The following is an 18,443-nucleotide window of genomic DNA, read 5'->3' as shown; positions in this document are numbered from 1 at the left end:
TATATATATATATATATATATATAATTATTATTATTATTATTATTATGCAACCAAGAATACTTTTTAAGCTAATTTCGTCATTATATTAATACACTTAATGTACTGTTTGTCATTAATGACTTGTCAGTGATCAATTAAAGACTTTTTTAGACAGTAAAAATATTCTATCTGACTTTCAATCCGGTTTTAGAAAATACGCATAGTACAACATCTGCAGCTCTTAAGGTTTTAAATGACTTAATTGAATCCATAAAAAAAAGCAGCATTGTGCAGCCCTTTTTATTGACCTTTCTAAAGCTTTTGATATAGTGGACCACACAGTGCTTAAGCACAGATTGTGGAGGGCTGGACTTTCTGAACAAACTGTAAGTTGGTTTGTTAATTACCTTACAGACAGAGCTCAGTGTGTGCAGGCGGAGGGAAATACCTCTAGCTATCTCAAAATAACAAAAGGCGTGCCACAGGGATCAGTGCTGGGTCCACTGCTTTTCATTCTATATATAAATGACATAAATCATAACATATTGAAAGGAAATTTTCATTTTTATGCAGATGACACTGTACTGTATTGCTCAGCACCTACAGCAGTTCAGGCCCTCTCCCAATTACAATTTGATTTTAATATGCTTCAACAGAACATTTATGATCTGAAACTTGTTTTAAATGCTGAAAAAACAAAAGTAATGCTTTTTTTCAAATTCAAAATCCAAATTAAATCTGCCTTCAATCATCACTTCTCAGGGTAAGAAGATTGAATGTGTTTCTAAATACAGATATCTCGGCATTTTAATAAATGAATCTCTTTCTTTTACTTCTCATAATCAGCAGCTGGCAAAAAGATTAAAACTTAAACTAGGGTTTTATTTTAGAATCAAATCCTGTCTCTCATTCGAATCTAAAAAGAGGTTAGTTGCTGGTACTTTTATGTCTATTATTGACTATGGTGATGTTTTATTTATGCACGCTTCGTCTCAAAGTTTACATGCACTGGACACTATATACCATGGAGCTTTGAGGTTCATTACTGGTCTTAAAGTCCTCACTCACCACTGTGAACTGTATGAACGTGTTGGATGGTCTTCTCTGTCAACACGGAGACTTCAACACTGGTATGTTTTTATATATAAGGCTATTTTAGGTCTTCTTCCATCCTACCTTCTGACCTACATCAGTGTAAAAAATATTGGGACTTACAATCTTCGGTCCCAGGATCTTGTTCTTCTGTCTGTACCAAATGTTAGAACTGAGCTGGGGAAAAAGGCATTTAACTTTGCTGCTCCCTTTGCATGGAACAAGTTACAGTAAAATTTGAAACTTAATAAGCTTGTCTCATTGGTTACTTTTAAGAGGATATTAACTGACTTGGAAGCAGCCACATCTGGCTGTAGTTGTTCTTCATGATATGCTAAGGATTTGTGGTTGTTGTATCTGCCATTTTAGTTGTCTTATGTTATTGTGTATTCTGTGTTGTATGTATGGTTGTACTGCTGCCTATCTTGGCCAGGACACTCTTGAAAAAGAGATTTTTAATCTCAACGAGTACTTTCCTGGTTAAATAAAGGACAAAAAAAAAATAAAAATACACTCCCTCCTCCAACCCCAACTCCACCAACTGAACAAGTAATCCGATCTAACTTTGTTTTTTCTTTACAGTCTCTTCATTGGAAGCAGTCGCTCACATTTTGTTTACAACTCACGTAATTGTGAATTGTAATTATATATATATGCTTATAATGGTTCTGTTCTGTACCCCAGGGGGCTTTGTATTGCTGCTCTCCCCGCTCTGTCCAAGCATGGCTGCATGGAGAGGCGTGTGGAGTGTTGCCCAGAACATAACCATACCGCTAACATTAACTGTATGCAATTATAATTGTCATAAATATACTTGACGGAAATGGTCCTGATTGAAATACAATTCAAAATTTTTGTTGTGTGCATGTCATTTTATTAAGGACTGATACTCTAATCTTGGCTTTTATCTTCTTTGGCTTTTAATCTTCTTAATTTGGACTAACAAACTCTCCTAACCACAACCTGTAAGAAGTATGATTGATATGTCAAGTTACATGTATGTTTTCAATTGAGTACTCAGAATATCAAGTTTTTGTGCTAATATGTGATGTATACCTGGTGCAGCTTTAAGTTTCTATGTAAAACATATTACTCTCTTACGGAAGTAACAGTTAGTTCTGATAATTCGCTGTGAACCCACTATTTCCTAAGAATGTATCGATTATTGTATACTGATGCTGTTCTAATTCCTTCGTTTAATAATAAAGAATGTAGTGTAGCACACAGACTTCATAATCAGAGTGAAATTGCTGTTTATTTTGCTGCACCGGCAGTTATAGGGTTAATGTGGGAGAGCACAAGTGTTAGGCTGGTGCTCCTGTGATACTGTTTTGCATTCTGATTAAAAGTTAAGACAGAGCGTCTTTTGTCTGTCGTTCTTCATACATTACAGTAACGTTAGACATATTTTGGGTTACAAACTTTATTGTCTCACCACGTTAGCACTCGGCTAACGTACCCACCATTATTGTTTTTTTTTACTCAATGATCGCACAACTTTCCTTTGACCATCTACTGTTTTAAGTAGTCATTAACCAATAGCGTGGTCAGGGGTCCTCTTTAGATCAGTAATGTTCTCTAATGATGAGAACGAGGTCCGCAGTAGAAATCGATAAAGGCTTCGTCTCTCATGAATGAGCAGCACAATGGCAGACCTCCCTGCCATCCACTATCCCCCGTCTCGACTGCTTAATTGATTGAGCGTTCTTCTGCTTTGCGCTCAGGTCTTGGATTCCTCAGGGCGAGGATTAGGTGTCATCTAGCCGAAGGGCCGAGTAGATGGCGGGACGATAGAATAAGATCGATTTGGAATATTCTCTGTCACCAGACGCCATAATAGAACGGATTTTGTGTTCCACGGTTGTCTGGTATCGCCGGTGTGACCTTTCGTAACCTCAGACACCCCCGCTGAGAGTTATGTTTCTTCCTTTTCATGTAAACCAGCTCAAAGCAGCAATGAAACTACTTTTTTTTTTTTTGCTCCCCTTGTCTAGCTTGCTTTTTTGTCCCTGGAGTGTAGGCTTTGGTTGTCTATAAGGTGCAAATTAATTATCATTTCAAACAGTCTTCAGAAATATATTTGTGTCAGCGCGGACGGAGAGTTTTGCATGAGAAAGAGCCGTCTCTTTGAATGTGCGCTAGATACATATGGTTATTTGATGGGCTGGTAGTTTGATAGGCTTTTGTTCTTCAAGAACAAAGTGAAAGGCCCTGGCGAAAAGCAATCCTCTTTAGTTCTTGAATGATATGAGAGCGCTGAGGATAATTGGGTGATATTTTTAGAGGTGGCCCCGGCGTTCAAGCTGTTTTTTTGCTGTCGTCTTAGCGAGAGGCTCTCCCCGGCCATTGTCAACTTAAATGGATCGTCGATAAGTTGTAGTTTTAAGCCCACTGTGAAAATGGGCTCAGCGGCAGCGCGGTAAACACAAATCTGAAATTTGCTGAAGAGACTGATGTTGCTAGTGTTCAATCAAGTGCTAATGCACTTTCTTCTCTTCCCTCTTCACTACAGCCACATGCATACTGGAGTGTTTTGGGGCTGTCAGCTGGATTTTAAACATGACGTTAACTGTTTCATATGCAGTAAACAGAATATAGAACTCGGTTGACTGTAGCAGCTTGGTGGCATCTTGTGGCTTTAAACAAAATAAACATGGAAGGCAACATTAATTTGCTGTTTGCTATTTTTCACTTAATATTGTAAAATATTATTAGAATATAAAATTACTGTTTTCTATTAAATATATTGTAAAATTACATTTATTTCTGTGATCAAAGCTGAAATTTCTGCATTGTTACTCTAGTCTTCAGTGTCATATGATCTCTCAGAAATCATTCTAACATGCTAACACATATTTGATTTTATTTTATTTTATTTATTATTTATTTTTATTATCATCAATGCTGCTTAAAATGTTTGTGGAAATCATGATACATAGAACGTACTAAATAACGACATATAATCACATATATTTGCAGATATTTTATAAACGTCTTTACTGTCAGTTTTTATCAATTGAATGCACCATTATTAAATAATAAAAATTTTCTAATATAATAAATAATTAAAATATTCTAATATTCTAAAATATATTATTTTATAATATTATTAATGATAATTTTAAGATTATTTTCCAGTAATAATATATAAAACGTGTGTATATAAAAAATATTGCAATAGTCAACATAATAGAGTTAGTATTATTAATACGTAAAAAAAAATACTTAATTTTGTTTAATTTCGCGTCATTGCACTGGTATGGTTCAGATGAAAAGTTTTTTTGTTTTTTGTTTTTTATTAAAAAATAAAATATATATATATTTTTTATTTTATTTGTCACCACCTTTGTGAGTGAATTTGTTGTAGGACGTGGTTTGCACGTGTGTGCAGAATGACGTTAAGCTCTGAGAAGAGAAGTGACTACTGTATCTGTCAGCAGTGTGTACGTTACCTGTGTCAGTTCATAGCAACAGTGCAGATCTGTACTAGAAAGACTGAAGGAGAGAGATGAATAAAGAATGACGGAGAAGATGTGCTTCATGGCTCCCTCTCCTCTTTTATGAGCTCATTTGCAGCGCTGCTGCACCAGTAACTCAGCCATAGTGAGGAGACTAGAAGGAAAGGGCAGATTATGAATGCAATATATTAAATATGGTGGCAAATATATTAAACATACTGGGCCGATCTCAGGAGGCAGGCTAGATAATGCGCTGATTGATTTTTACTGAGCTGTTAACTATTAATGCAGCTGTAACAGAAGGAGACCTGCGGACATTTATCAGACCCGTAACACGTGCCTCATACGCCGTGGGCTGGAGTCGGCTGTGAAGGATCCATTTAGTAATTATCAAACGGCTCCCCGTGATGCACGGTGGCTCTCGGCGATGATGCGATTTCTCTGAAGGTAATGCAGTTGGTAAACAGACAGTGTGGAGGATGACGATGTGTATTTATTTATGTTGTATCCTCCAGGAGCTCTTTGCCCTCAGCTTCAACCTTAATAAAATGTGTTTAGTTATCTCTTGTTTTTCTGCAGGCATCTGCAGTTTCGCTAAGTGACCCATGGGGGCTCGGTAAGAGGCACATGTTGCCACTGTAACTGGAAATTTGCCTGATTATCATGCGGGAAACAAACAGAAAGGGCTTATCTGGAGAGAAGTGAAGTGCACTGAAAAGATTAATTAGGCTGAATGGTTTGGACGCTTTAATGAAGAGGCCTTGAAATGAGGCGCTCACGCTCCTTCACACAGGTGCACATCTCAGCTGGGTCTTGTGAAGCACTTTCAACTGTGCCGAAGTCACCCACGTAACAACTTTAGTGGCGGGATCCACCCTCCATTTTGTGACACTTTGTCACAAAGACCGCAGGAACTCACAGGCATCACTGCGGCATGAAGAAACCTAATTAAGAAGAATCAAAAGAATGTTTGTTTAAAAAAAATGGCAAATGATACTTTAGTTTAAAAACTGCAGTCAGTCCTTGCCATTCTCATTATGAGCTATTACTTTTGGTGAGTATGTTTAGCCTTGAAGAAAAATAGAGGGCATATTTCTTGATGAATGTGTAATGAAATTACAGCCCTCAACTGAGGAAAAGATGAGGAGTAGGAAACTGAATAATGATTTATAAAACATAAGCATGTATGGATGTATGTATAGTCTCCGGTGTGACTTTGAACATGAATGGACAAAACAAAACAAAACAAAACTTTGAGTAAAAACTCTGGATTATGAGTGGAAAAAGTACAAATGTATTTATTTAATTTCATGCCAGAAACAGGCTTCCATTGCAATCTGTAAAAAATGATTTTGGAAATAATTACAAATTAATTTTGTCCAAAAAAGGTACACAAAAAGACCACCAATAACAGGACATGCACAGACTACAGATTAACACCTAGTAGCTAAAACTCTTTCTTCATCTTAATAATCGGAGGAAATAAGGTTTATTTTGTGTGAAATGAACGGGCCCCTGAAGAGAGATCATCATGAGATCAGTAGATGTGTTGTTTAAACCAAAGCTCATGTGACTGACAGAAGGTTGTTGTTCAGTCCCATAGCATCCCTTCAGGCACATTATATTTTTAAAAGCCCTTGGTTTATATCATTCGTCTGGTTGTGGTGTCCTTATGAAGCATTTGATGTTTATGCGTATGTGTGAATGAGCATTTGACCTCTTTCCTATAAACGTGGTCCTCTGTATAAAAGCTCTCTAAATAAATGATGATAGATAATCTACATAACAAGAGTAAATGGGAAAGTGCCGTCAGCATCACCTGTCTATCATGCACACACACACACACACACACACACACACACACACACACACACACACACACACACACACACTTATTTACTCTTGAAAAGTGCCAGGCTACTTAATCCAGAGTAATATCCCCCCCTCCCCCCCTTAATCACATTCATAAATTAGTAATGATATTCATGCACTTGTGTGATATATGGCAAATTATAATGTCAGCGTGTCTTAGCCGTGGTGCCGTCATTTGAATATGGGCTCTATTGCTTTAATAAATCATGGTGGGTGGGATATGGCAGTCATTAGGTTGAATGACACTACAGAGTCGTGTAAAAAAGTGCATTCAGCTCTCATATGCATCACGTTGTTAATCATAATACGACTACTGGGGCCATCATGATTCTCAAGTACGATAGAGGGAAGTGCGTGGAGGAACTAGGCTTTTATTTTGCAGTATTTTAGGTAGGATTTTTATAAATTTTTTCAAAGAAGTTTTTTTTTTATTCAGCACGGATGGATTAAATTGACCAAAAGTGCAGTTTCTGTAACAATGTAAATTCGGTAGTATATATATATATATATATATATATATATATATATATATATAAATGCATATAATGGTTTCCACAAAAATACATAAAAAAATTATAAAAAAAGGTAATGATAGTAATGAGAAATGTTTCTGAAGCAGCAAATCAGCATATTAGAATGATTTCTGAAGAATCATGTGACACTGGAGACTGGAGTGTTGATGCTGAAAATTCAGCTTTTCATCACAGAAATAAATTACATTTGAAAATGTATTCAAATAGAAGAGTTATAATATAATTATATTTTTATTACAATTTATTATAATAGTTTTATTTTATTTTTTCAAATATATGCAGCAGGTGAGCTGAGAGACTTTCACTTTCAAAATCATTTCAAATTAAAAAATCTTTTCACATTTTGAATGGTATATTTAAATGTATATTTCATCAGATTTAATGAATACATTTTTGTGTTCCAGGGTGGAAAAACCACCAATGCATTACCTTTGTTTTTTATTCATTTCTAATTAAATAAATTCTTCCTATTATTCCAATTCAAATTTCGAATGGGTGTGCCATTCACACCCATTAACTCAAACGCAGTCAGTTCTTAAATTCTGAATTCCCCCCCCAACCCAACTAAACACCAAAATGCATGACCCAAATCTGTTACATGTCGACTATAAGAACCAAAGCAAAAGCGTGTCTAGCAGAAACATGGAGCTGAAACCTTCCAGAATACATTTTTGTGATTTGCTGCAAATGTATTGCAATAAACAGGAAGTACAGAGGCTATGTTTTCAACTTTCTTAAAGCTCAGAATATGTTCAGTTCAGCAGAACATGCTTTGTTTGAGGGAATGAAGGACAGATGACAGACAGCTTATACTTTTACAGAACAGAAGCAGGCTTCCTTCTGGCTTTGATCATACATCTTGCTGTGAGAAAAACTCTCGAATGCACAGAAGGCTTGTTCTCATGACTACACACACCAAACACGCTCTATATGTACCATATAGTAAGATTACAGTAAAAATATAAATTAATAATACAATTAAAGAGTACAAACCATACGCCAGTGCTCTAGAATGTGCTTTCCTTCACGCTCGCTCACTAATGGATAGAGTAGAGAATCACGCTGGCATTAAACGACTTTGCCAGCTGCCAAAGCATGTTGTCCAGGTCAGCATGACATTAATTAAAACACAGAGTGTGGGCGGCATAGAGCTCCAGACAAATAAGTAAATAGACATAGTGGTTCAGGAAACAGACTTTTGATGCCTTGGCATTGCAAACGTAACTTCAGATTTCATGAGGCGTAGCACGCAGAGATGGAGTAGAGATAAATAGTACGTGTAAGAGGACGAGGGTGCGCTCTCGAAGGCGTTCTGGGGTAAGAGACAGTGATGTATGCCCAGGCCTTTCGTCGGCCCTGCCTCATTACTGGGCGGTCATTTTGTAAATCAACAGATAATTACGGTATACATCATACAGTGTTCGCATGGCCGCAATTTACTGGATTTTGTTGGAAATATGAAAAACGGCTCTTTCCGAAGCAAATAAACCATTTATTAAGTATTCATAGCATCTCCAGAGTATTTTGAGCACAGTAGCCTTCGGGTTGCCTACTTTGAGTGACCTTGAATCTCATGCGATGCTTAGCGCACATTTCGTAATTTCCCGTCTTGCCTTGTTCGCCGTGCATGTAAATAAATAAACGAAAGCCTTTAGTTGTTTTGTTTGTTTGTTTTCTTTAAGGTCAGCATTTAGGTTTTAATTCATGGCTGTACAATAAGCTGTTTTAGCTTCTCTCACTTTGTTTGTGAATTTCAATGAGGTCGCCTTGCCTCCACCAAAGCCTTTTTGATTGCTTTCCCTGCTTGAGTATCACTCTAATATAATTTGAAATGTCACCACTCATATGTGTTTGTTTCATATGCGTCCCTCTTTCTATTGCATGTAAAACAACACAGAAGAGACGAAGGTGCGTGCGAGAGAAAAGCAGATTACCTAACAAAGGGCAGACTGATTTGAAAGCAGGATATTTCGCTGAGATTCACAGCGGAGGTTTGTCAAACACAAATGCCGTATGCTTATAAAGGCAATTTCATTTTCAAAGGAGATATAATACGTCTGTATCATTTTGGACACAAAGCGTGAAGAAGAAAACATCTTCTGCCTCAGCCTAAAAGCGCTGTGTAATTTGTCACCTTTTGAGTGTTTGGAAATTGAGAGCCCCCTAATTTTACGTTTGTGTGTAAAATATTAAGGATGCTGCCGAAGGTCGGAAATTCTCAGAAACCGTGTTTTTTTTTCTATCGAGTTTATAAAAAGTGACAGAATGCCATTCATTCTCCTGGTTTTAGAAGTGTCTTGTTGAGTTCCATTAAAGGCCTCATGTAATAGGAAGCACAGCATTTGTAATACCTGTTGAAACAGGAAATTGGTGTGGCCTGAATGGCAAGATTCAGAATTGAAATAGTAAGCTTCATGCACATTTTACAGAAAAAAGCAGGTTGTGTCTATCAAACACGAGGCTGGAAACACAAGACGGGAAAATCTGGTTAAAGATAGCAGTTTTACAACATGATGGCTAGTCTAAACTGGTCCTTTAATGGTCCAAGCTGATCCATGATGGTTAACATGTTAGAGGGTCAACTAACTACTAACCAACATGCACCAGCTAATTGAAACTAATTTTAGACCTTATTCCAAAAAAAAATTTTTTTTTTCTTTTCCAACATTGGTCATGATATTGAATACCGTTATTACAATTATTTTATAAATAATTTGTAATTCATTTATTGACTGATAACCTACAAACGGCTGAAGAGAGAGAGAGAGAAACTATTTTCATGTACAGTACAGTGTGCATATTGATTTTAATATGTTCTGAATTTTTTATTTTAACAATGTTAAAAATTATTATTTATTTATTTTACAGATTGAGAGGTAATTGAATCTAAATATAAAACCGTCATATGATTCCAGCCATATCATCACTCATTTTTTATCTTTGAAAAAAATTGCTTACTGGGTGGACTTGTAACTCTGCCTTTTCTTGGCTTTTAAGGGAACGCTTCCCCGTGCCCGCACCGAACTGAACCCCGACTATCTGGACCTTCGCTCCCGAGCTGAGCTGAACCCAGAGTACTGGACGCCCTGCACTCCTCTAGTGAGTAACCCTTGTTCAGATTGTTGAGATGGCTGCTGTTGAAGCCCCATTAGAGAGAGGCACAGATACACTTTTCACCTGCTTGTTTGTATGTCTTCTCTGCTTATTGGTTTCTTTAGTGACCTCTCTAACAATGGTCCCTTCACTGCTACATCATTATAACTCCGCTAATTTTGCATAAACACACATACCTCCCTCCCATTGCTCTCATTACCTGAGTATGTGCAGGGATTCTTGTCTTCCGGGAATTGGGACAGTTTACATGAAGCTTTGCTTGCCACTGGACCTAATGATGCTTGTTTTTTGGTTTTCCTTTTTTTCCCCAGAGCTTTGTGCAGAAAGAAATCATATACAAGTTTGAAGCCTTAAAATGTTTGTGGTGAATTTTCAGGAGCTATTCTTGGCAGTGCTCTTGACTAGTTACATCAGTCGATGTTTGTCATTTGCAAATGTCTATAAGAGCTAATGATTATTATTATGCGGTTTGATAAAGATGAATGCCTCGCTCCTTGTGCATGCTTTCCTGACTTTGTTTGTGTAAGTTCAGATGATATATGTCCAGCCCTCACCGACTGTTATCCTTTGTCCTGGCCGATTTAATACTCTCATCAGAAGAGTGTGCTCAAATGCAGTGAGTGAAATCAAACACATAACCTTTCTTTTCATTCTACAGAGTGCTAAAGACTTTACTTGGGCTCTATATGTGTGTGTGTGCATTTGTAGGTGCTTGAATGTGTTCACTAAACTCCACAAGGTCTATGTGGGTGTGACGGAGACCGACAGAAAATAAGAGGGTGGTGAATGGAGAAGTAGAATATTTGCAGTGGAGAAGGCAACAAAGGAAATTCAGAAATAAACCATGACTGTAAGACAAAAAATAGGGCTTGTTTCTACCACAGGGACCTTATGACTCTCGACATGCCCACTTTATAGACACCAACACCCCCTCAGCTCCATTATAAGAGCATGTATGGGCTGTGCTGCATTCCTGATCAACATTTCACCCTATTTTATCTCTGCATCTTTCTTTTTTGCCCATTTCACTGCATCTAACTTCCAGCATGTCTGCAGGGAATATGAATACACTCTGTCTGCATTAGGAATATTCTCCCGGGCAGTCGATGAGATGATAGAAATGACCTGCGTGCTTCATGATGTCACCATGCATAAGAGTAGCTCAGTGTGCAGCCAATTACAGTGGTTTTCCAATGGGATTCGAACTCATCATTGGAGTGTGAATGGTCACTTTCCTATATCATCCTGGGGTGAACTATCCAATCACACTCATTGCTGTCTCATACAGAATTAAATGATGTTTTATTAACAAGATTCGGGAGGAGCGCGTCAGATACTTAGCCTAATCAACACAGGTGGACCATAATCAAGTAATCAATCCCATAGTATAAATATCCCTGACTTACCTCTATCCATTGACGGTGTATCAGCATCCCTCCTCCACTCTATATCCTCACTTTGAGTTCAATTTATAAATAGACGGGGAAGGGGGGGGGGGGGGTATTCTAGGTTCGAGCCATTCCTGAGCTCGGAGCCCTTCCCCGGACAGCACGCCAAATATGCATACCATACCTCAGCTAATTATATGTAAGCGTGAAACAAACAGATACTTATCTTGTAACTAAAATTCTGCATCAAAATGAAATTAAAATAATTTGTAATAAATAAAGTTAATCTGATAATAAGAACCTACTGTTTTAGAAAAAGGCTGGTCTTGAGTAGGATCACTGTTTCAAATGGGTGATGGCTGGAGTGTTAGAGGTCTTGTCTGATGGCTTTCAGGACATCAGTTTAAAGAAACTAAAGCAATAGGCTAGTACAGATTGTTTTTGGTGAAGTGAGGGCAGACTCCATAAGTTTAGTGTAGATTTAGACCAGCACACTGGACCTGGTTTTGTGTTTAACTCCCTTTTAAGGCAGTGGTTTAGTTATAAATCTTGCTGCAGGATTTCAGATGGGCAGGTCATTGTGACAAGAAGTAAAGCTCCATTTGACCCCTGTTGTGAACTATCCTTTCCAAGTCAGAGAAGTTCTTGGGGTACAGCAGGGACTTGTTTCAAAGTAGGTCAAAACAAGTTGCTCAATTGGTCATGAGTTCAAAGTCATTAAAGTTTCTTACAGCCCCTGGGGACTAGAACAATAGCTGATCTTTTAAAGCAAGTTGAAGCAGCATAGAGGTCCAGCAGGTGGCAAAGAAAGTTAGGAAACCTTTAGTTGGTCAGCTTTGTGCGTCAAGGACTGTCATCATCTTCCCTTGGGAAAATGGGGGTCTGGTGGCCTCTCTTTTGTTCTTGAAGTTCTCTTGGTAATATGCACATATGCACCCAGACCCAGTTTGTTAATTTTCTTTATGCACCAAATGTTTTTTGTCCTTTACACTCTGGTTTGATAAATAGCTTTGTAAACCAGAATCATATTCTGTTGAATTGCTAATGGGACTGCTAATGGAATTAGAGCTGTAATATGAAAAAGGTTGTTTTTGGAGAACATATTGCTTGTTGTCTGGAGGTCAGAGTGAATGTGCAGTATATCTTGTACCCTCCTCTGTCATCTCTTAAAGGTCAGCAGTGTGATTAACCTCAGGTCAATTACACCCAAGATGCTGCACACAATCCGTTAGAATGCATTAGTTTGGGGATAAGTGCACAAGGCAACCAGTTTTACTGATCGGAGGCGATCCTTCAATTCCAACTGCAGCTCTGCTAATATGTTGTACATCTCGCCAACTGTCAGTCATTGCTCCCCTGAGCCTTTAGAACAATTTTACGACCAATATTAGTTATTGAAATGAGCCGTAATTAACACAAAACCAATTGAGTTCATTATGGAGTTTATCCCTGTTTATTGCTCTGCAATCAGTTGCTGTTTTCTCACCTCAGGACCACGGACGGAAGGGAAGAAGTCAAACACAGTAAGTCGACACTACACTTCAGAGCGTGTCAATAAATGGTCCTTCATGCCTTACAACATCTTCGAAATAAGCTGCCTCTCATTACAGAAAACACAGCTAGTGCATGTATATCTTCACTAGTGATGGACAGATTGAATAGATACATTGCTTTGCTGTTCAATAAGTCGCTGTCACAGTGGAACGCAGAGACTTGTCATTGGTTATCTGCCCTGATGAGCCTCAGGTGCATGTGCTCAAGGTTCGCAAGCAGAGAGGAATCATGGGATTGATTATGAACTCATTCCAGGGTTGTGTGACTGTCATAACTGTTGTTTTCCTCCGTCATGTCCTGGAATATTCATGAAGCAGAGCTAGGCTATGTATGAGGAGACCTGCCAGCAGGGAAGAGAAACATTTCTGAGCTTGTAGGGACTGCTTGAGATAGAAAAATTCTTTGAATTGCTTTTTCGTGTATTTCGTGTTTGCACGCATTATTGATTTATTGACATTCTGTCGGGACAAGGTGGTTTGAAGATAGACTAAGGCCAATTTATTCATTCCGGTGAGAGGGAAATGAGATTAGCTATGCCATGCTGACCAAACAGAACAATGACTGGGTCTACGGTAGGTGCTGATTAGCGAGAGTGAGCGCTCTTGACGCCATTAGAGTCTCACTAATTAGATGATATGAGGTAGGTTGACACTTCGGATCCTGCTACAGTAGGTTGTTCAATAATGAGAACCTGAAAAACCTCAAAAGTTACAGAAAGCATTTATTTATTCTGTATTGAGGATGTTAGCAGGACTGAGGGAGCAAATGTAAATCTTTACAAACTGGACATTGATTAAACTCCCGAAGTCCTCTTCAATGTCCTTAACTGTGATGTCATGGCCCCGTATCCAAATGTTTTCCTCTCTAAAGTGGCTCTTAGAGGCTGGATGTGCTCTGAAGCCTCATGCCATACTTTGTGTAGAAAGACTGTGTCTAAGTGTTTTAGAAAGTTGGTCAATACTCTCTTCATAGTGAAGGTGTATTTACTGTAAGACTTTTGTAAAGAAAGAGAGACCTCATGAATTATGCATGTGTATAGAGCTCCCATTTCTGTTCTGAGATATAGGATAGGAAATGGATCCCTTTCTTAAGTAAAGAGTAGGGATACTCCTGGGGCGAGGAACTTTAACTTTGCATTAGTGGGGTTGTCTGCATTGACTCAGACTGAGTGCTAGAAGCTCTAGACAAATCCTTATCCATGATTGGATGTTGAATGATTGAAAAAAGCTAGCAACTGAGTTATTATTTAAACATTTCCATGTCACTCCAATGTAAGCGTATTTTTGGAATAGAGCAGCATGAATTTTCTTCAGAATTTTTGTTTTATTTTATTTTTATTTTTTGCAATAAGGCCCATAAACACCAAGCTAACAATGTCAAGCTGTCGTTGAGTGTCTGATGGCCTAGTTTTTGCCGTTTGTTCCACACCATTGCCATTAGTCTGATCATTCTCATGGCTTTTCGGCCAATTGAGCATGTCAAATAAGAGCCTGTCAGTGAGTGAGCACTTAGATTGGGTGTTCAGCTTAGCGAACCAGTGCATGAAAATAACTTAAGTGACAAAAGCAAGTAAACAGTAAAGTTTAAAAGGGGTACAAACAATAATGCTTTTCTCATTGTATATTCATTCATAGTCCTAGCTCTTCTGGTTTCCTTTTTTGAGTGGTGAATACAGACTACTGCCACCTGCTGTTATGGAGAGTTGACTATGGTTTTTTTTTGTGGTATTTTGATGCAGGGCAAATGTACCAGGTGCAAATGATGTTAAATGGCGCCATAGTCGACTTTCGGTGTCTAGGCCTTTAATTGGCAGAATGAAAGTCTTATAATTTTTTTAAACGACAAAGCATCTTGTTGGAACTAATACTCTTATTTTTGGTTGTGGTAGAATCTTGTTTGAAATCAGGTTTTGTCATTATTAAGTGATTTGGGCTATTTTCTAATTGTCACTAGGGTTTGGTACCGGAACCCGGTGCCAATATGGGCTATGTTCTTATTGTCACTAGGGTTGGGTACCAAAACCCGGTGCATATGGAACCGGTATGAACCGAACCGAATCAGAATGCGGTGCCTCATTTCGGTGCCTCTTAAATGCCTAAGCGATCAATTGCAATATTTGTCCTGGTTCTCTGAAATGTACACAAGAAGCATGGGCCTTGCTAGGCTTTTTTAGCGGGGCTATAGCATGTAACTCCATAAACTGTACACAAATTTGCAATCGCCTCAGAGTCAGTCAACTTAAATTTCATATGAAAATGTCTTTCAGCACACTCTTCAATCCGCAGACTGCGGCAGAGCAGTGCTAGTGGACTCAAACAGAAACAGAGGACACAAGGTGTGTTTGTTAGAATATCTGCAGTGTTGGGAAGGTTACTTTGGAAATGTAATAGGTTACAGATTACAAGTTACCCTATTTAAAATGTAATAGTAGTGTAACTTTTTTAATTACTTTAATAAAGTAATGTAACTAATTACTTTTGAGTACATTTTGATTACTTTTATAAATTTATAATGAATGTTAATTTGCAACTGTTAATCATCTTCAACCATTTTACACCATGCAGGTTTAACCTTACAGTAGTGCTCAATACTGTCAGACTTTCACCATCCTTCATCACCTGAATTAAGATGATCACATTTGAACACATCCACCACACAATCAGACTTTAGTACTGCCTTTTACTTAGAGATTGATCTGAAGTTCAAAGCAGATTTAAAATCAAAAGAAATAGTTTATAGATACTGTTTTTAAACCAAATCTTTGCATAACTACAGACATCTAACTGCATCTAACAATGGTTTGGGGAAAAATAGTTAATAAAAAAATAAAAGCATATACATCAACTCAAATATGGTTATCTAATATGCATGTGTCCTATTTTGTGTACTAAACTCCTGAAACATTGGTGTCTTTTTGAAACACTGCTGTCTCTTTGTATATGATATGATGATAGTTTCTCAAAATAAGTAAAAAATGCTCATGAAGTGACTGTTCTAGAGATTAATTTCCATGAGGGGCGGACTGGGAAAAAAATAGGCTGGGAAATCTCCCACTCATACACCCACAACCCATTCTGAAACATGGACAACCCTATTATTATTTTTTTGGACCTGACATGAAAAAATGTGAATCCTTAGGTTGGGGGACTTGCAACGTAATTAAGAGTTCTCTCCTGAACTGCACCTTCACTTCCATTATCCATCCATCTCTCTCATGACTTTAATACTGAAGATTTTTATTTGACTTTTACCATGTTTTGTAAGTGCAATTTTGTTTTTTTGGCAAATGAATTACCACTTGTATTTATTTTTACTACAAATTCCATAGTTAAACCACGGTTAGTGCCATACCATAGGCTATATTAATTTTCCTAAGGGTTGTGTTTTTGTATCCACTAGCTCCCCCTAAACCTATGATAAAATATGATGATTTATCTGCTAACTTACTACTGTAACATTACAAAAGATAATAATGACGTCGTTTATACAGTATTTTGAGTGATTGCGAGCAATGTGCTGCTGCTTGACTAAGTAAACAAAGACAAAACTACATTAGCATCTTTACAGATGAAACTGACCTGCACCTGAAACCCTGAACAGAAGTGTCGCTTCTCTGCTCCAGCTGTGCGCTTACACAGTTCACTCCGGTCTCTCTCTCTCGCATTGATGATTACTCGGAGTCTGATCCAAACCGTTCGGCGGAGGCGCGGAGAGCGCGCGAGCCCAACCATTGCCAGTCACGACTAACCGATTCATGATTTATTAGAGATTTAATTATCGAATGGCGGATTCGGAAATAATCGCTTTAGTATATTCGGCCTGCAATTATACAATAACAATATTAAAGTAGAAGGCCAAATCGTCTGCCAGGCCACCGGGAATAGTCCCGGTTCTCCCGATGTCCAGTCAGCGCCTGATTTCCACAGACACGCAGAACGTGCAGGATTCATATTCAGTCTTTTTGCGGATTAATATTCACAGACATCAGTCCATATCGGGTTTTGATTCAAGTGTACTGACCTACTTTTGATTTATTCGTCCTAAATGTGGCATATTGCGTCCGCGTTATAGGCTGAATTCCATTTTTATGACTGGATTCTACGAATGTGTTTTCCGCGTCTCGGAGATTATGGGCCATATGTCTTAGTGCAATTTGGGAAAGAAATAAGCTGTATGTGGATGTGTGTAAATATTCAAATGTAATCCTCTTTGTAATCGTTACAATTTTCATAAGTAACTGTAATTTAATTACTCATTTTTTCTTAGTAACTGTAACTGATTACTGTTACATTTATTTTGTAATTAAATTACGTAACGCCGTTACATGTAACTAGTTACTCCCCAACACTGAATATCTGTGTAGTCCTTTGTCATAAATACAGTTTACAAAAGGTCAAGAGGGAGCAATCAATTTCCCATCTACTGTTTTCGCTACGTTCACCGCTCATCACACTGCAGCTGTTTCCTCCAGTGAAAATCTACCCCTTAACACATATGAACACATACTTTAATTATGCTTATTTAAATATACTTAATTTAATTATACATACTTTATACATGCACTACTGTGCAAAAGTCTTACGTTAGTGTTTTCACCCCAAAGAATGGTGTTCTTTAACACTTTTGCACAGTACTGTACTTTACAAACAACATTGTTGCTACTTTTATAAAGAATGACCATACAGTCATTCACAGAACTGATTAAAGACAGTGATAGACGGCACTAATTTTAACAAAATATCAGAGTGATTGAAATAGATACAGTAGAAACATTACGTATGGTTTTGTATTAAACAATGACCCAGATCGTGAAATACATTTATTAGCCTTAGAGTAAGGGAACCACAACTTTGGAAATGAGAGCATCCAAGGAGCGTGTGAAAGCTATGGATTTATTGGAAATATTTGTAATGTTCTTTAATGTTACCCATAGTTTTTTGTGGCTCTTTTTTTTTTTTTATATTTTTTACAAGTATCGGTTCAGGTACCGTTTATGCACCGGTACTGTTTTAAAAGTATCGATATGGCACCGGTTTCGTAAAAAACCCAATCGATACCCAATCCTAATTGTCACTCTCTTTCTCTTACAGTTTCATTCTTTCTTTCTCTCTTACATTCTCCACGTGTTCTCTTTCCTCTCTTTCTCTCTTCGACTCTCTGTATTATTAAGAGCAGAGCTGCTGACTTGAGATAAGTGGTCACTCCTAGAGGCATCTGCTGGTGAGGGCACTCTTATTTGGTCAAGATTGATGGTTTGAAACATTTCCCTGAAAGTAGCAGTCAGCATTGCTACTCTTTAAAATGCTTTTGTCTGATAAGAGCTCCTGCATTAGTGTAGAAGGCAGGGTCCAGTGTTTGTGCCCTTGTAGTGCTTCAAAATGTGTTACTCACTTCATTCATCAGAGTCCTTATTGTTCAGTAGCATTAAAAAAAAAAAAAATAAACATCTGGT

At 37.8% G+C, this 18,443-nt stretch overlaps 1 protein-coding gene across 4 annotated transcripts in view; it reads left to right on the top strand.

The window, feature by feature from the left end:
- LOC132161568 (protocadherin-9) overlaps nucleotides 1-18,443 on the top strand; it is a 276,136-nt gene that overhangs the window by 59,059 nt on the left and 198,634 nt on the right. For all 4 annotated transcript variants that reach the window (XM_059571708.1, XM_059571709.1, XM_059571707.1 and 1 more), the window contains one exon: nucleotides 9,933-10,034. In XM_059571708.1, the coding sequence (XP_059427691.1) occupies nucleotides 9,933-10,034 (102 nt within the window). The remainder of the gene's footprint in view (nucleotides 1-9,932; nucleotides 10,035-18,443) is intronic.

This window comes from Carassius carassius, chromosome 17 (genome assembly GCF_963082965.1).
Source record: "Carassius carassius chromosome 17, fCarCar2.1, whole genome shotgun sequence".
Taxonomy (NCBI): domain Eukaryota; kingdom Metazoa; phylum Chordata; class Actinopteri; order Cypriniformes; family Cyprinidae; genus Carassius; species Carassius carassius.
This window is presented reverse-complemented; position numbering and strand designations above follow the sequence as displayed.